At 49.2% G+C, this 20000-nt stretch overlaps 1 protein-coding gene across 2 annotated transcripts in view; it reads left to right on the top strand.

Moving 5' to 3' along the window:
- Positions 1-20000, top strand: part of LOC149434319 (contactin-4-like) — a 126181-nt gene that overhangs the window by 42582 nt on the left and 63599 nt on the right. For both annotated transcript variants that reach the window (XM_089663821.1, XM_089663822.1), the window contains exons 2-5: positions 6835-6961; positions 9799-9974; positions 17708-17803; positions 19705-19908. In XM_089663821.1, coding sequence (XP_089519947.1) covers positions 6835-6961; positions 9799-9974; positions 17708-17803; positions 19705-19908 — 603 coding nt within the window. The remainder of the gene's footprint in view (positions 1-6834; positions 6962-9798; positions 9975-17707; positions 17804-19704; positions 19909-20000) is intronic.

The raw sequence follows: 20000 nt of genomic DNA, 5'->3' as shown, positions 1-20000 counted from the left end.
TGGATATTCCCGGGATCAATGTTCGGATATTCCCGGGATCAATATTTGGATATTCCCGGGATCAATGTTCGGATATTCCCGGGATCAATGTTCGGATATTCCCTGGATCAATGTTCGGATATTCCCGGGATCTATATTCGGATATTCCCTGGATCAATATTTGGATATTCCCGGGATCAATATTCGGATATTCCCGGGATCAATGTTCGGATATTCCCTGGATCAATGTTCGGATATTCCCGGGATCAATGTTCGGATATTCCCTGGATCAATATTTGGATATTCCCTGGATCAATATTTGGATATTCCCTGGATCAATATTTGGATATTCCCGGGATCAATATTTGGATATTCCCTGGATCAATATTTGGATATTCCCTGGATCAATATTTGGATATTCCCTGGATCAACTGCAGCAAAAACATATTTTTGAGAGTGTATCTACACCCAGCGCAGGAATGCGGCACACTGCCGGTTACAATGTAACAAGGTGCAATAAATTCGCATGATGATACGACTGCATTCATTTTATTCTCAGTACAATTTCTGCACGTAAAATCGGTGTTGAATCTTCCAGAAATCCAGCGTCCTTCCAGCTTCCCTGCACTACGATGAGCTCAGGAACAACACTATCAGCTCTTATTATCCCATTGGCCCATGGAACACAGCTCACTTTGGGTGGGGGGCCCATGGAACACAGCTCACTTTGGGTGGGGGGCCCATGGAACACAGCTCACTTTGGGTGGGGGGGCCCATGGAACACAGCTCACTTTGGGTGGGGGGCCCATGGAACACAGCTCACTTTGGGTGGGGGGGCCCATGGAACACAGCTCACTTTGGGTGGGGGGCCCCATGGAACACAGCTCACTTTGGGTGGGGGGCCCATGGAACACAGCTCACTTTGGGTGGGGGGCCCATGGAACACAGCTCACTTTGGGTGGGGGGCCCATGGAACACAGCTCACTTTGGGTGGGGGGCCCATGGAACACAGCTCACTTTGGGTGGGGGCCCATGGAACACAACTCACTTTGGGTGGGGGCCCATGGAACACAGCTCACTTTGGGTGGGGGGCCCATGGAACACAGCTCACTTTGGGTGGGGGGCCCATGGAACACAGCTCACTTTGGGTGGGGGGCCCCATGGAACACAGCTCACTTTGGATGGGGGGCCCCATGGAACACAGCTCACTTTGGGTGGGGGCCCATGGAACACAGCTCACTTTGGGTGGGGGGGCCCATGGAACACAGCTCACTTTGGGTGGGGGGGCCCATGGAACACAGCTCACTTTGGGTGGGGGGGCCCATGGAACACAGCTCACTTTTGGTGGGGGGCCCATGGAACACAGCTCACTTTGGGTGGGGGGTCATGGAACATAGCTCACTTTGGGTGGGGGGCCCATGGAACATAGCTCACTTTGGGTGGGGGGCCCATGGAACACAGCTCACTTTGGGTGGGGGGCCCATGGAACACAGCTCACTTTGGGTGGGGGGCCCATGGAACACAGCTCACTTTGGGTGGGGGGCCCATGGAACACAGCTCACTTTGGGTGGGGGGCCCATGGAACACAGCTCACTTTGGAGGGGTGGGGAGACCCCTGTCTCAGCTCCCCATATCCCTTGTAAGTCCCCCTGTACCTGTTAGGGGTACAGGGTGATCTGTCCTAATATTGGGGTGGGGGGGTTGTAGATTGTTTGGTGTCATGTGGTGCATCCCATTGTTCTATTGTGTGTCTTGCTTGGGAGCAATTTATTGAGGGATGTAAGTGTGTGTATTAGCTTAGTGGGGGGTGTCCCCCAGAAGTTACAGAAGTCCTGGCAGGAATTCTTTGAGTACCATTGGACGTCTTGGTGGGAATTCTGAGAGCACCATAGGAAGTCCTGGCAGGGACTCCTTTACTACCATCGGAAGTCCTGGTATGGATTCCAGGAGAGTACCATTCGAAGTCCTGGCAGGGATTCCAGGAGGATTCTGAGAGTACCATTGGAAGCCCTGGCAAGATTTTGTGAGTACCATCAGGGGGTCTAGGAAGGCTCCTTATATTTTGGGCCATGTGATGGTCAAGGAAGGCTCCCCGTATTTGAGCCATGTGATGGTCTAGGAAGGTTCGTCATATTTTGGACCATGTGATTGTCAAGTAAGGCTCCTTGTATTTTGGGCCATGTGATGGTCTAGGAAGGCTCCTTGTATTTTGGGCCATGTGATAGTCTAGGAGGGCTCCTTGTATTTTGGGCCATGTGTTGGTCTAGGAAGGCTCCTTGTATTTTATATCATGTGATAGTCAGTGAAGGCTCCTCGTATTTTGGGCCATGTGATGGTCTAGGATGGCTCCTCATATTTTGGGCCATGTGATGGTCTAGAAAGGCTCCTCATATTTTGGGCCATGTGATGGTCTAGGAAGGCTCCTCGTATTTTGGGCCATGTGATGGTCTAAGAGGGCTCCTCGTATTTTGAGTCATGTGATATTCTAGGAGGGCTCCTCATATTTTGAGTCATGTGATATTCTAGGAGGGCTCCTCATATTTTGAGTCATGTGATATTCTAGGAGGGCTCCTCATATTTTGAGTCGTGATATTCTAGGAGGGCTCCACATATTTTGAGTCATGTGATATTCTAGGAGGGCTCCACATATTTTGAGTCATGTGATATTCTAGGATGGCTCCTCATATTTTGGGCCATGTGATGGTCTAGGAGGGCTCCTCGTATTTTGGGCCATGTGATGGTCTAAGAGGGCTCCTCGTATTTTGAGTCATGTGATATTCTAGGAGGGCTCATCATATTTTGAGTCATGTGATATTCTAGGATGGCTCCTCATATTTTGAGTCATGTGATATTCTAGGAGGGCTCCTCATATTTTGAGTCATGTGATATTCTAGGAGGGCTCCTCATATTTTGAGTCGTGATATTCTAGGAGGGCTCCACATATTTTGAGTCATGTGATATTCTAGGAGGGCTCCACATATTTTGAGTCATGTGATATTCTAGGATGGCTCCTCATATTTTGGGCCATGTGATGGTCTAGGAGGGCTCCTCGTATTTTGAGCCATGTCATGGTCTAGGAAGGCTCCTCATATTTTGGGCCGTGTGATGGTCTAGGAAGGCTAATTGTATTTTGTGGTGTGTGTTGGTCTAGGAAGGCTCCTCGTATTTTGGGCCATGTCATGGTCTAGGAAGGCTCCTCGTATTTTGGGCCATGTCATGGTGTAGGAGGGCTCCTTGTATTTTGGGCCATGTGATGGTCTAGGAAGGCTCCTTGTATTTTGGGCCATGTCATGGTCTAGGAAGGCTCCTTGTATTTTGGGCCATGTCATGGTGTAGGAGGGCTCCTCGTATTTTGGGCCATGTCATGGTGTAGGAGGGCTCCTCATATTTTGGGCCATGTGATGGTCTAGGAAGGCTCCTCATATTTTGAGTCATGTGATATTCTAGGAAGGCTCCTCATATTTTGGGCCATGTCATGGTCTAGGAGGGCTCCTCGTATTTTGGGGCATGTCATGGTCTAGGAAGGCTCCTCGTATTTTGGGCCATGTCATGGTGTAGGAAGGCTCCTTGTATTTTGGGCCATGTGATGGTGTAGGAGGGCTCCTCGTATTTTGGGCCATGTCATGGTGTAGGAGGGCTCCTCGTATTTTGGGGCATGTCATGGTCTAGGAAGGCTCCTCGTATTTTGGGCCATGTCATGGTCTAGGAAGGCTCCTTGTATTTTGGGCCATGTGATGGTGTAGGAGGGCTCCTCGTATTTTGGGCCATGTCATGGTGTAGGAGGGCTCCTCGTATTTTGGGCCATGTCATGGTGTAGGAAGGCTCCTCGTATTTTGGGCCATGTCATGGTCTAGGAAGGCTCCTTGTATTTTGGGCCATGTGATGGTGTAGGAGGGCTCCTCCGTATTTTGGGCCATGTCATGGTGTAGGAGGGCTCCTCATATTTTGGGCCGTGTGATGGACTGAGACATCTTCTAAGAAGGCCGTTGTGTACTGTGATCCGATTGTATGGTCATACTCTCTCAGTACACTGAAGGTAAACATCAAATTCCATACTCAGGTATCAGCATTACTCCCATGTTGGCCTCATCATGCCGGCAGTTCCTTGTATTCGCAGCAACTCGTGATCAATTGTAATTTGTAAGCAAGTGTAGCAACACTCCGAATGTGAAAGTCCACCACGTACAAGTCCCGGTGGGCCCGGATCACAGTGAGAAGATCTGTGTTCAGCGCGTTCCCCCAGCAGAGCATTCATCATCGCTTAGCTTTCACTTGGCGCATTCTTAAAGAACAGAATTTCCCGTGAAGCAGCTCCAGCGTTCCGAATGACGGACCTCCTTTTATTAGGAAAACCCCAAATGCCGCTCCTTCTGCCTAATCCTTCCCTGAACCGTCATTAGCGCCATAACGATGTATTGATTGGTTGCCGGGGCAATCGGGGAGCCTTGGGTCGAATTCTATTATTATCTTCTCGCATTCATACCGACGCAGAGATGGATCGCCGGCCGAGCTGCTTAGTGAGCGCTTTGCATATTTATTGCATCTTTCCGCGCATGCAGCAATCCGGGACAAGAAGACTCTGACCCGCTGGAGGTAAAGGTCAGGCCAGCGGAAACGCTCGGCTGCGGATGGCGAGGAAAACAGCGCTGAATACGGAAACCATTTACGGAAAGTTTACTTTGGTGAACGACCTCCCCTCCCCCCTCCGGACTCTGTAACTATTTACCTGAAACACTTTCATCCATTACTTATTCATAGAGCCGAGAATGGAGTCGGAGCTCCGGCCTGACCCTTCCTGCGGAGCAGTAATCACACTGATGAAGTGGATGGACGGAGTCCCGGGAGGAAGGAGGCCGCTCAGTACATAGAGGACCAGAGTCACATTTCATCAGACGGTTTCATGCTCACTTCCCCGCTTCTACAGCAGAGTCCTTAGTCCTCCATTTTATATTAACGTCCTCATTCCCCTCCTGCACATCAAAATCCTCAGTGCCCCCCTCCTTCACATCAGAGTCCTCAGATCCCTCTTTCACTTCAGAGTCTTAACACCCCCCACACCTGCACACATCACAGTCCTCAGTCTTCCTTTGCACATCAGATGTCTAAGTCTCCCCTGAACATCAGAGTCCTCAGATCCCTCTTTTACTCCAGAGTCATCAGTCCTCCTCTGCAACATCATAGTCCCCAAACCCCCATTCACATCAAAGTCTTTAGTCCGTCCTTGCACATCAGAGTCCTCAGATCCCCCTATTACTCCAGAGTCATCAGTCCTCTTCTGGAACATCATAGTCCCCAGTCCCCCATTCACATCATAGTCTTTAGTCTGCCCTTGCACATCAGAGTCTGAAGATCCCCTTTTACTCCAGAGTCATCAGTCCTCCTCTGGAACATCTTAGTCCCCAAACCCCCATTCACATCATAGTCTTTAGTTGTCCTTGCACATCAGAGTCTGAAGATCCCCCTATTACTCCAGAGTCATCAGTCCTCCTCTGGAACATCATAGTCCCCAGTCCCCCATTCACATCATAGTCTTTAGTCCGTCCTTGCACATCAGAGTCTTCAGATCCCCCTTTTACTCCAGAGTCATCAGTCCTCTTCTGGAACATCATAGTCCCCAGTCCCCCATTCACATCATAGTCTTTAGTCTGCCCTTGCACATCAGAGTCTGAAGATCCCCTTTTACTCCAGAGTCATCAGTCCTCCTCTGGAACATCATAGTCCCCAGTCCCCCATTCACATCATAGTCTTTAGTCTGCCCTTGCACATCAGAGTTCTCAGATCCCCCTTTTACTCCAGAGTCATCAGTCCTCCTCTGGAACATCATAGTCCCTCCTTGCACATCAGAGTCCTCACATCCCCCTTTTACTGCAGAGTCATCAGTCTTTCTCTGGAACATCATAGTCCCCAGTCCCTCGTCTGCTCCCCCATTCACCTTTCACAGCATGGCAGTGGGCAGGAGGCGGAGCTGGTCCCACTACCCTTCCGAATGCTGCCTGCATTGGATTAGCATTGCATGTTCCCACGTTGCTGGTGATTGGCCCACCCTCACCATGGAAATACCGGGTGCAGCCCAACAAGCCCACGTGGCACCCCAGGGTGTTGCGGCCCCCTGGACGAGAAATGTGGCCGTAGGGAATCTTCACAAAGACTTTCCACTCTCTTTTTTTAAAATGAATTCTGTATTTAACAATCCGCCCACTTTTTCTGCTTTTTTTTTTTTTGTTTTAACCAAAAATTCTCGCTAATAATTTATTCCACCCAAACCAGATCTGAAGCCAAATTCCAGCCAGAAGTAAAATAAAAAAATCATTGGCACACTAAAAGCGATTAGAAGTGATGCCGGAACTCCTCTCATCAGAAGAGCCAGGAAATGAGTATTTTCAGGAGGAGAGGAGAGCATTGGCAGCCTCCAGTTTCCTCCTGGCGCCGGTCTCCTCCGCTAATCCGCCTCATTTATTTATTTTTTTTTTCCTGCCTAAATTGGAGGAATATATTATCTTTGTTTTTGGTCCCCGGGAATTAGCTATTCAGCGTAAACAGACGCGCCGCTCTGCGTTCCGTTTCGAGGACGAGATGAAATGAAATCTGGAAATTTGCAGACTGGGAAATATGTGGAGACGCAACACGTTTTATTCGATGTGCAAATGCAGAATTCTTCCACCACCTTCACACCGCAGGAGATGTCTCCGTGCTTCCTGTAGAGAGGTCCGGGGGGTCGCGTCGCTGCGGGGCCGAGTCGCCGTATCACCGCCGTCGCTCGACACGCAGTAATTGCTGATATGTCTCTGCGGGGGATGGGTTCTGTCTGTGCAATATTAACGTGAAAATTGAAATGGTTCCCCTTTGTCTTTGCAGATGAGCTGACCCTGCAGGGCCCGGTGTTCACCCAGGAGCCGTCCAATATCGTCTTTCCTCTGGACTCTGAAGATCGGACGCTGCAGCTCGTGTGCGAGGCTCAGGGCCACCCCAAACCTGTCACGCGGTAGGTACCTGCACGGTGCTGTATATAACCCAGGGCCTATAGGGCCCATTCCCACCAGGAGCACTGGGGCAATGCCAGCCTATCCCAACAAATACCTTGTTACCTATCATGCCACCTCCGTGCTGTGATGGTGTGTGATGGGAAGTACAGCGTGCACTTCAGTGCCGACATCGTGACATTTCAATAAAGTTTGTACAGAAAAGAAAAAAAATCAATGCAGTGGGATTGGTGCCTCTGCAATGTCCCTCCCAGCGCACACCAGGGACCGCGAATTCAGTGCAGCTGCTGGTGTGGACAAACCCTCAAGGGCCCATTCACAACTGTTCTATATGTATTGCCTACCATGACATCATACCTTGACTGACATGCCAGGAGACTCCTGGTCTGTCCCACCCACCATGACATCATACCTTGACTGACATGCCAGGAGACTCCTGGTCTGTCCCACCCACCATGACATCATACCTTGACTGACATGCCAGGAGACTCCTGGTCTATCCCCACCCACCATGACATCATACCTTGACTGACATGCCAGGAGACTCCTGGTCTGTCTCAGCCACCATGACATCATACCTTGACTGACATGCCAGGAGACTCCTGGTCTGTCCCCACCCACCATGACATCATACCTTGACTGACATGCCAGGAGACTCCTGGTCTGTCCCCACCCACCATGACATCATACCTTGACTGACATGCCAGGAGACTCCTGGTCTGTCCCCACCCACCATGACATCATACCTTGACTGACAAGCCAGAAGTCTCCTGGTCTGTCCCCACCCACCATGACATCATACCTTGACTGACAAGCCAGAAGTCTCCTGGTCTGTCCCCACCCACCATGACATCATACCTTGACTGACAAGCCAGACGTCTCCTGGTCTGTCCCCACCCACCATGACATCATACCTTGACTGACATGCCAGGAGACTCCTGGTCTGTTCCCACCCACCATGACATCATATCTTGACTGACAAGCCAGAAGTCTCCTGGTCTGTCCCCACCCACCATGACATCATACCTTGACTGACAAGCCAGAAGCATCCTGGTCTGTCCTACCCACCATGACATCATACCTTGACTGACATGCCAGGAGACTCCTGGTCTTTCTCACCCACCATGACATCATACCTTGACTGACAAGCCAGAAGTCTCCTGGTCTGTCCCACCCACCATGACATCATACCTTTACTGACAAGCCAAGAGACTCCTGGTCTGTCCCACCCACCATGACATCATACCTTACCTTAGAGGCCAAGAGACTCCCTTTCCGTCCCAACCCCCAGGACATCATATCATAAATGACAGGTCGGGAGACTACTAATCTGTTCCACCCATCATGAGATCATGCTTTGACTGACAGGTCAGGGGACTCCTGGTCTGTCCCCACCCACCATGACATCATACCTTGACTTACAGGCCAATAGACTCCTGTCTGACACTTCATGGCACACCTTACCTGAGATGCCAGGAGACTCCCCATCTGTTCCACACACCATGACATCATACCTTACCTTAGAGGCCAAGAGACTCCCTGTCCGTCCCAACCTCCAGGACATCATATCATAAATGACAGGTCGGGAGACTACTAATCTGTTCCACCCACCATGACATCATAACTTGCCTAAAAGGCAAGGAGACTCCCAATTTGCCCCACCCTTCATGACAACATACCTTGACTGACATGCCAGGAGACTCCTGGTCTGTCCCACCCACTATGACATCATACCTTGACTGACATGCCAGGAGACTCTCAGTCTGCCTCACCCTTCATGACATCATACCTTGACTGACATGCCAGGAGACTCTCAGTCTGCCCCACCCTTCATGACATCATACCTTGACTGACATGCCAGGAGACTCTCAGTCTGCCTCACCCTTCATGACATCATACCTTGACTGACATTCCAAGAGACTGTAAAGCAAATGATAGTGGCACCACCTTCTACCTCCGCTGTCTGGCAGCAGAGTTTGGATCGCAAGACTGGCTGAACAGACCTCTTTGACATGTAAAAAATAATCACATACATGTCTTTAATTTATGTATTTAACTTTATTTTTTCTGGAGTTTTTCTGTTTCATAAGACCTTTCAGCAGTTGTTCCTAAATCTGCAACAGCGCCAATATTCTGTCTTGTTTTTTTGGAGATTATTTTACTGATACATTAAATCGGCAACCTCACAGCGAAGGTCTCAAAATCCCATTTAGAGGGGGAGAGTTACAATGTAGAAATATAAATGAGAAAGCAGCGAGATGAATGTACATTATTAGGTGCTAATAACAGGTTCACTTGATAGAATTACTCTGCAGAAAGATGTTTCCGGAACTCGTTTTTGTTCTCCTGGGCCTTGAGGTGTCTTGTTGTGCAACGTGGAGTGGAGGTCTATCTCCATGTTCCTCAGCAAGGTATGGGTTGCGGTCAAGCTGGTAAGGTGTTCCCAAATAACAGAAAGTAATGTCTCTTCTCATTCTTGACGATGAGCTTCTTCTGCAAAGTCTTGAGAAATAGTTAATGTATAAAATATATTTTTTTGGCTTCAGGATTGGAGCTTTAAAGCCTCCCTTTTGATCAAGAGGTCAGGGTCAGGTCCTTAGCTGGACACTTGCCTTGTCTGGGGACCTCCACCCTAACTCTTCTCTTCCAAATAAGCAGCAGTTGTTGGTTTCCTTGTCAACCATCTGAGTTTTAAAATCTCTTGTGTGGCTCTCACCTGAATCATATAGGATTAAGGGGTAACGCGGTCAACTTACCCAGGTCCATTTTTTCAATCTTCTTGATTGGCTGAGCTGATTTTGAGACCCCCTCACCTCTGTTTGTTCTGTGATATCTGCAGGTGGAGAGTGAACGGCACCCTTCTGGATGAAGCCCAGGATTATCGATACCGGGTCATCAACAGAAGTTTAGTCATCAATACTCCGGATCGGGATCGAGATGTTGGCATCTTCCAATGTGAATCCACCAATTCGGTGGGGACCATCCTCAGCCGCGAGGCTAGCCTCCAATTTGCTTGTGAGTGGCACATTTTTCTCTCAATATGCAATCTAATCAGGTTTTGCCTTGTGGTGGTTTAGGACAGTCAGAACGGTGGCAGCTGATTGGTTGCTGCAGAGCAGTCGGTTGTTTTTTACTGCCTATTGTGAAAACGATGGCGTGAGGAGAACATTGATGTAGATGGGACTACGGATTATGGATGTGTCAGCATTGCGTTATACCACTTAAAATGTAAATTTCCAATATTCCAAATCTTGGGGCACTGTAAACCCAACTATGGCCCGCATTTCTTCCACCCAAGTTACAGCCACTTTATTAGTTGGTTCTCTCCAAACCCCGCCTCTAAATAGGCAGGGACGGCCCATCATGCCTATCTTCTGAGCTGGTCCCACCCAGACCCCACCTCTAAATATGTGGGGATCACTGACTCATGAATCCAAACCCGGCAATCAAAGCCTTACAGTGCATGCTTAGTAACTCCAATGAGGTCAATGCTGTGATCCCGGGACATGGCCTAGGATGAATCATTGGTGGGATAGAAGATGTAGGACTGTCCTTGCAAATCTGAGACAGTTGGCATGTATCTCGGGACACTGTAGTCCCCAACCATGATCCGCTTTTAGTTCACCCAAACCACATCCACTTTTCTTAGTTCCATCCAAACCCAAACTCTAAATGGCCAGGGACTGTCCATCACGCTCACCCTCTGAGTTTGTCCCACCCATACCCCACCTCTAAATATGTAGGGATCACTCCCTCGTAGCAATGAACCCAACAATCAAAGCTTTATAGTAACTCAGATAAGGTTCATGCTGTCATCCCAGGACATGGCCCAGGAGAAGGCATTGGAGGACAAACATGGGAGACTGTCCTTGCAAATCTGGGACAGTTGGCTTTTATCTGGGGACACTGTAGGCCCCAACCATGATCACCCAAACCACATCCACTTTTCTTAGTTCCATCCAAACCCAAACTCTAAATGGGCAGGGACTGTCCATCACGCTCACCCTCTGAGTTTGTCCCACCCATACCCCACCTCTAAATATGTAGGGATCACTCCCTCGTAGCAGTGAATCCACCAATCAAAGCCTTATAGTAACTCAGATAAGGTTCAAGCTGGACATGGCCCAGGAGAAGGCATTGGAGGACAAACATGGGAGACTGTCCTTGCAAATCTGGGACAGTTGGCTTTTATCTGGGGACACTGTAAACCCCAACTATGGTCCACATTTCATCCATCCAAATCATACTCACTTTATTAGTTGGTCCCATCCAAACAGATCCTCTAAATAGACAAGAACTGTCCATCACCCACACCTTCAGAGTTGGTCCCACCCTAACCCCACCTCTAAATAAAGGTCACGGTGAAGGACTATCCTTGCATTTCTGTAAAAGTTAACCTGTATGCTTAAAAGAAACCTGCTGCAAAGTAAAATATCTGTGTGCAAAGCATCATGTGGAAGCTGCCGTTCTGTGACTTCTGGGACGTGAGGGCCCTCACCATGGAAGAAGTTCAGATGGACTGGCCAGAGGGCTAGTAGGCAGCTTGGGATGTCAGAGGATGGCTACTGGCATCAGAGGCTTCTCTCTGGTTGTGGAGAACGGCAGAGGACTGTCCTCCACTCCATGGCTTTTGTTGGCGGAAACATTACTATAGCCACTTGATTGGTGGGAGAGACACATAAGGGGGGGGGGGGGGCAGCTGGCATTGGACTCTTTGGATTGATTTTGGAGATTGGCAGAGACTTTACTTCAGTATATAATTGTGTTTCAAAAGAAAAATGGCTGTGGAGTGCTGAATGCTGAGACCAAGCGATGCGGAGACGAGGGGGTGCTGTGGCTGCACACAGAAGTGCAGGATCTGTAGGAGGAGTTCTGTCCTCCTCTCTGCTGATGACTGCTCAGACAAGGTGGTGGCAGGATCAAGGGAGGTGCCCCAGCTGCAGGAAAGGTGTGAGGGCCACATGAAATGGCCTGGCAGACCAGATTTGGTCCACTGGCCTTGTGTTTGACACATGTGCTTTAAGCAGTGCATTTATAAAAATAATTTGCCTAGCTGATCATCCATCCAACCTGCATTGTTCTTCCTGTGCAAAAGGGGTAAAGTCAAATGTTCTCAGGTTATGATCTCTGTAGATTGAATGTTAATCCTTGAAAAAAGAAGATTGTGAATTGGGAAAATACCACATTATGGCCACTAGATGGCCCTGAGTATCATAGACATATGTATGCTCCTCATCTCCATCTAGTGGCCATTAATGTGATTTTCTCCCCAATCCCAGTTTTCTTTTTTTTTTCAGTAATTAAAATTCAAACTGCAGGGAATATAGCCTGAGAACATTCGACTTTGGCCCCATTGCACACAATGGATTTATATGCCGTTTCTATCAATGAACAGCTGCGCACATTTATTGTTTGTAATAAATACACGCCGAAGTGAACTTTTATTGGTCCCTTTCTATTGGATTTGTAATATTGCCGACTGGAGTTGCTAGGAGACTTCAGCAACGTGTCCACAATCCCTTCAGTCCTTCCTTTCCGCACTTCATTTCCCGCGCCCCCCCCCCGTACTGCAGCTAATTAAATAATCAGCACGAGATTGAGTTCAGGTCAATTAATTAGGAAATATTTGTAGCGGTGGCGGTCACGTCGCTTTATGGATTATTTTCTACATCAACAAATCAAAGAAGGACCTCGGGGACCTTTCTTCTCACCCACCGCGAGGCGACGGAGGGGCCCCCCTGAAAGATGACACATTCCGACATCCGCTCAGCTGGCAGCCATCACATCAAACAGCAGGACAGGACCAGGGACAGACGAGGACAGAAAAACGCACGGCGGGCGAAGGCGCGAGACGAACTACAGAGCGCGACAATGAGATCGCCGGGGAGGGAGAGAGACCGCTAAATGGACGGCAGGAGGGAGAGTGCGAGACAAAGAGACCACCGGGGGGAGGGGACAGACCGCTAAATGGACGCAGGAGGGAGAGCGTGGGACAAGGAGACCGCCGGGGGGGGGGGGACAGACCGCTAAATGGATGGCAGGAGGGAGAGCGCAGAACAAGGAGACCACCGGGGGGGGGCAGACCGCTAAATGGATGGCAGGAGGGAGAGCGTGGGACAAGGAGACCACCGGGGGGGGGCAGACCGCTAAATGGACGCAGGAGGGAGAGCGTGGGACAAGGAGACCACCGGGGGGGGAGACAGACCGCCGGGGGGGGGGGGCCAGACAGACTGCTAAATGGGAGGGAGACAAGGACAGGTATATAGAGAGAGGGAGTCAAGAAGGAAGAGAGGAGGAGAGAATAAATGAGAGGAGGATAGAGAGAAGCAGAGAAGAGAGGAGGATAGATAGAAGCAGAGGAGAAGAGAGGAGGATAGGGAGAAGCAGGGGAGGGTAGAGAGAAGCAGAGGAGAAGAGAGGAGGATAGAGAGAAGCAGAGGAGGATAGAGAGAAGCAGAGGAGAAGAGAGGAGGATAGGGAGAAGCAGAGGAGGATAGAGAGAAGCAGAGGAGAAGAGAGGAGGATAGAGAGAAGAGAGGAGGATAGAGAGAAGCATAGGAGAAGAGATGAGGATAGAGAGAAGCAGAGGAGGATAGGGAGAATCAGAGGAGAAGAGAGGAGGATAGAGAGAAGCAGAGGAGAAGAGAGGAGGATAGAGAGAAGCAGAGGAGAAGAGAGAAGAGAGGATAGGGAGAAGCAGAGGAGAAGAGAGGAGGATAGAGAGAAGCAGAGAAGAGAGGAGGATAGGGAGAAGCAGAGGAGAAGAGAGGAGGATAGAGAGAAGCAGAGAAGAGAGGAGGATAGGGAGAAGTAGAGGAGAAGAGAGAAGAGAGGATAGGGAGAAGCAGAGGAGAAGAGAGGGGAGGATAGAGAGAAGCAGAGAAGAGAGGAGGATAGGGAGAAGCAGAGGAGAAGAGAGGAGGATAGAGAGAAGCAGAGAAGAGAGGAGGATAGGGAGAAGCAGAGGAGAAGAGAGGAGGATAGAGAGAAGCAGAGGAGAAGAGAGGAGGATAGGGAGAAGCAGAGGAGAAGAGAGGAGGATAGAGAGAAGCAGAGGAGAAGAGAGGAGGATAGGGAGAAGCAGAGGAGAAGAGAGGAGGATAAAGAGAAGCAGAGGAGAAGAGAGGAGGATAGAGAGAAGCAGAGGAGAAGAGAGGAGGATAGAGAGAAGCAGAGGAGAAGAGAGGAGGATAGAGAGAAGCAGAGGAGAAGAGAGGAGGATAGAGAGAAGCAGGGGAGAAGAGAGGAGGATAGAGAGAAGCAGAGGAGAAGAGAGGAGGATAGAGGAAGCAGAGGAGAAGAGAGGAGGATAGAGAGAAGCAGAGGAGAAGAGAGGAGGATAGAGAGAAGCAGGGGAGAAGAGAGGAGGATAGAGAGAAGCAGAGGAGAAGAGAGGATAGGGAGAAGCAGAGGAGTTTTCACTTGCCTGTATGAGGCACCTGAGATGATGACAATGGCCTCTTGAACAATTCTCATCCATGCACCCCTGGAGTTTGAGACAGGAACTGCTAGGGCCATGGAAGGGTGGGAGTGCCAGGAAGCTGGAACCGTGGACTTGAACTTGGGAGTGTTGGCATCAGGAAAGCAGAAGTGTAGCGGTGAGGGCACCCCGACTTGACCCAGAAGAGAAGAGAGCAGAGCAAGCTGAGTTCAGGACCTGCCAAGCAGGAAAGCACCAAATCATGAGTAGGATGGAGGTCAGAGACAAGCAGATGTTGGCAATGTGAAGGTAACAAGGTACAGAATTGATGAGCAGAATCTCCATCAAGAGTCCAGGCTGAGGTCAGTAACAGGCAGCAGGTAGGCAGCAGGTAGGCAGCAGGTAGGCAGCAGACATACACAGGCTAGGGGCTGCTTGTGTAGTGGAAAGTCTGTGGGTTTGTGACCATCACAACTCTATGAAGGTGTTGGATTTCCTATTCCAGAATCATGGCCCTTAACATGGATATGGATTTAATATGGAGGGGGCTGCCGTGGGCCATACCATCTCCATCTCATGATATCGCTATCTCCCACGCCATAGGCCTTGCCACATGTGCCCCTCCAAGGAGCTCCACACCCTTCCCGACTCTCAAGCTGCACTCTTCTACATCTCAAGACTGTCTCTGCTTACGTTTCCTCCATATTTACTGATGCTGGATGGGAAGGCCTGGGTCAACATCAACTTTCTAATTCATCCCAAAGATATTCAGTAGGGTTGAGGTCAGTGTTCTATGCAGGACATTCAAGTTCCTCAACACCAAACTGGTCATCCATGTCTTTATGGAGCTGGCCAGTCTTTTGTGGCTATAACATCCGCCACTCTTCTGGGAAGCCTCCACGGGAATTTGAGGGGTGTCTGTGGGAATTTTTGCCTATTTGTGAGGTCAGGTACTGATGTTGAATGAGAAGACCTGGATCCCCATCGTTGATCTAGTTCATCCCAAAGGTGAGCAGCAGGGTTGAAGTCATGGCTCTGTACAGGACACTCAGGATAATCCACAACAAACTGGTCTTTATGGAGATGGCTTTATACATCTGGAAAGGCTTCCCAAAAAATGATGGAGTGTGTCTGTGGGAATTTGTGTCCAATCAGCCAAAGGAACATTTGTGAGGTCCGCTACTGATGTTGGGTGTAAAGACCTGGCTCACCATTGGCATTCCAGTGGCCACAAAGACTGGCCAACTCCATAAAGAAATCGATGACCAGTTTTTTGTGAAGGAACTCGAATGTCCTGCGTAGAACCCTGACCTCAACCCTACTGAATATCTTTGGGATGAATTAGAAGGTTGATGTTGGCCCATCCCTAAGGTGTTCAGTAGGGTTGAGGTCAGGGCTCTGAGCAGGACAGTGGAGTTCCTCCACCCAAAACTGGTCATCCATGTCTTTATGGAGCTGGCTTTGTACACAGGGGACAGTCATGGGGGGACAGAAAAGGGTCTTCACCAAACTGGTCATCCATGTCTTTATGGAGCTGGCTTTGTGCACAGGGGACAGTCATGGGGGGACAGAAAAGGGTCTTCACCAAACTGTTACCACAAGGATAGAAGAGCGCCATTGTCTACCAGGTCATTACCGGGACCCTTCGCTGGAGACATCTGGACTTCATCAATGGTAGGGTTCACATACTTTTGGCCATATAGTGTAGTCATGTACAGGATTTGGGGAGAGGCAGGTGGACGCAGGACCCGGGAAAAGCTCTGTGAGAGATGAGAAGAAACGACGGTATACAGGACACAGGAGACATCAGTAGAGGATTGGGCAGGAGTCGGCGGATCAGTGGTCGCGCTCGCAGGGATTGTATTTTCTCGCTCGTCTCAGCTGACGTTGCATTGTTCCTCATTAAATATACATCTAAAAAACCGGAAAGGTCAGGCGAGCGCAGAACGCACAACGCAGAGCGCAGAGCGCGCCGCCTTGCAGTAATCTGTATTCCCTCCTTGTAATAACAGAGATAAGTCATTAGAATGATGTGCCCACGTGGAACGTTATTAACGCCGCCAATGATTCGTATTGCACTTCATTATGCACGCCGCCCAGACGCCGCGACTGGCGCTCCAGACTCCGCGGTCATTAATTGCATGGCAGTCGTCATATGTCACCCTAATGCAGCAGATATATATCCTTCCCATAATTCCGTCGTATACGTCGGCCTCATAGCCGTCCCACCTCTTCATTTATCCCTGTCTTGTAAGATATTCACATCGATCGTATTCACCGCCAATGAAAGTGAAGTCGTCCTCCCCTACGAATGTGAACACGCCCCCCAAATGTAAAGGCATGTGCTTATTTGTATCTGTTGTTTACATAGTACCAGTGGAGCTTACACTCTAATGTCCCCTCCCCCACAGTCACATCAGTCTCTGTACCGGAGGAGCTTACACTCTAATGTCCCCTCCCCCGCAGTCCCATCAGTCTCTGTACCGGAGGAGCTTACACTCTAATGTCCCCTCCCCCACAGTCACATCAGTCTCTGTACCGGAGGAGCTTACACTCTAATGTCCCCTCCCCCGCAGTCCCATCAGTCTCTGTACCGGAGGAGCTTACACTCTAATGTCCCCTCCCCCACAGTCACATCAGCCTGTGTACCAGAGGAGCTTATGCTCTAATGTCCCCTCCCCCGCAGTCCCATCAGCCTCTGTACCGGAGGAGCTTACACTCTAATGTCCCCTCCCCCGCAGTCTTATCAGTCACTGTACCAGAGGAGCTTACGCTCTAATGTCCCCTCCCCTACAGTCACATCAGTCTCTGTACCGGAGGAGCTTACACTCTAATGTCCCCTCCCCCCACAGTCACATCAGTCTCTGTACCAGAGGAGCTGACACTCTAATGTCCCCTCCCCCACAGTCACATCAGTCTCTGCACCAGAGGAGCTGACACTCTAATGTCCCCTCCCCCACAGTCACATCAGTCTCTGCACCAGAGGAGCTGACACTCTAATGTCCCCTCCCCCACAGTCACATCAGTCTCTGCACCAGAGGAGCTGACACTCTAATGTCCCCTCCCCCACAGTCACATCAGTCTCTGCACCAGAGGAGCTTACACTCTAATGTCCCCTCCCCCACAGTCCCATCAGTCTCTGTACCAGAGGAGCTGACGCTCTAATGTCCCCTCCCCCACAGTCACTATTATTATACATGTATGTAGCTCTGACATATGCCGTGGCTGATACATGTAATGATGCGATTTGTATATCTGGCCGGAGTTCTGCTTTAAGTCCTCCTGTCTGTGGCCTCTGAAGGTTCTCAGATTGTCGATGTTCCCGCAGATCTCGATTCGTTCCAGACGAGGACCCGAAGTATTGTGTCAGTGCGGGAGGGACAGGGGATGGTGCTGCTGTGCGGTCCACCGCCTCATTCTGGAGGTAAGTCCCCCAAATCCCCGTCCAATCATTGCTCAGGATGAGTTATCGCAGGGCGCCCTCTAGCAGCGAAGGGTTAGAACTGCGATGCAGCGAAATGCGAATTCTCAACCGAATCCGAAGATTCCGGACGCATTTGGCCGAAAACCGAAATGGACAGTTTTTTTTGTATGTTACATTTTTTTTTTTACATAATTGGATTATATTCGACTTTTTCGTTAATATCATGAATTTGTCTTCAGACCTTTTCGGCCAATAGGCTCGCAGCGCTTTTGCGTTTAAAAAAGTGCAAGAAAAACGCATTCCCTTTATATTCAATATACGTCTTCGCATCGGTCCGCTGCGCTTTTCTTGCCGTGTTAAGAATCCTGCTTGCCACATTTTTGGAGATATTTGGTCACTTATAAAAAAAAATACGCACCAAAAGCGCACCTCGCCATTGAGGCCCGGTTCACAGCAATGCGTTTTTAGTGCGTTTTGCAGAAACGCACTGCGGTCCATTGAACACGGTTTCCTATGGGACACGTTCACATCGAGGCCTTTTTGAGCCGCTGAGTTTTTGGAAAGGGGCGGGGAGATTTTTAAACGCAAAACATTGCGTTTTTGGTTCAACAGCCTTCAAAGGAGACGCGGCAGAAAATGCATGTAGTGCATTATTGATGCATTTTGCGTTTTTAATCTGCCCGGCAACAAGTTGGTCCAAAAAAATGCAAAACGTACGTCAAATAGCATTAAAAAAAAAAAACCTGCATTGGTGTGAACCAGACCTGAAATGCATTGAAACCGCATCAAAAATGCGCACGTGTTGCAACTTTGATGCATTATGCGTTTTTAATCTGCCTGGCAACAAGTAGGCCAAAAAAATTTTTTTTAAAAATGCATCATGCTTTCTTGAGTCGCTGCGTTTTTGGAAAGGGTTAGGGAGTTTTTTTAAAAGCAAAACGTTGCGTTTTTGGTTCAACAGACGTCAATGGAGACGCAGCAGAAAATCCATGTAGTGCATTTTTGATTTGTTTTGCATTTTTAATCTGCCCAGCAACAAGTTGGCCAAAAAAAAAACAACGCATCAAAACATGAGTACAAAAATGCCAAAAGTACTGCAAAAAAGCACAAGAAAACCAGATCTGAAATGCATTGAAAACGCATCAAAAATGCGCACGTGTTGCATCTTTGATGGATTTTGCATTTTAATCTGCCCGGCAACAAGTTGGCCAGAAAAAAAAAAACATTCAAAGCAACGCAATGCGCATCATGCTTTTTTGCGCCGCTGAGTTTTTGGAAAGGGTCGGGGACTTTTTTTAAAAGCAAAATGTTGCGTTTTTGGTTCAACAGACTTGAATGGAGATGCGGCAGAAAACTTATGTAGTGCGTTTTTGACGCGTTCCTCATGCATTTTTGATGCATTTTGCCTTTTTCATCTGCCCAGCAACAAGCTGACCGAAAAAAACCAAAAAAATGCAAAACGTTTATTAAAAAGTCACGCATGCAAAAAAGGCAAAAAGCGCTGCAAAACGGACAAAACGCAAATTGCGTTGGTGTGAACCCGGCCTGAAATGCACTGAAAATGCAGCAAAACCCCATCAAAAACGTGCGCGTGTTGCGTTTTTCATGAGTTTTTATGAGTCACATGACCTATGAAAAACACGCATTAAAATGGGGTGAAATTGCAGCAAAATTGGGGGTAAAATCACGCGTTTTTTTGCGGTCATTATCAGCACCTTTTTATCGGCTAAACCCCAATAACACCATTTTTGGCCGATGCATTTCAGCCGCCGATATATCGCTGTGGAGTGAAATCTGATTGGTTGCCCTGGATATTTATTGGACAAGTCGGAGGATTGGTATCATTGTATGTTCGATGTGACGTTCGATGTCTTGCTGATTGGGGTTCTCTCTGTCCTCAGAGCTGGTCTACGCCTGGACCTTCAATGAGTTCCCGCCCTTCGTGCAGCAAGACAACCGCAGATTCGTGTCCCAGGTCACCGGCAACCTCTACATCGCCAAAGTGGAGCCCTCCGATGCCGGAAATTATACCTGCGTGGTGACCAACACCGTGACCAACAGCCGGGAGCTGGGACCCAGCACACCACTTACCCTTCGCACCGACGGTGAGTGCGCCCCCCACTGACACCTCAAATCTCCTCCGCCAAAGGAAACGCCTTCATCCACACGATTTGTTCTGTTAGAAATAAATGGATTA

The sequence above is a fragment of the Staurois parvus genome, unplaced genomic scaffold, assembly GCF_062004578.1.
Source record: "Staurois parvus isolate SC_StPar_1 unplaced genomic scaffold, SC_StPar_1.0 ptg001778l, whole genome shotgun sequence".
Lineage (NCBI taxonomy): Eukaryota > Metazoa > Chordata > Amphibia > Anura > Ranidae > Staurois > Staurois parvus.
The sequence above is the reverse complement of the archived record's forward strand: the minus strand, read 5'-3'. Positions and strand labels throughout refer to the sequence as shown.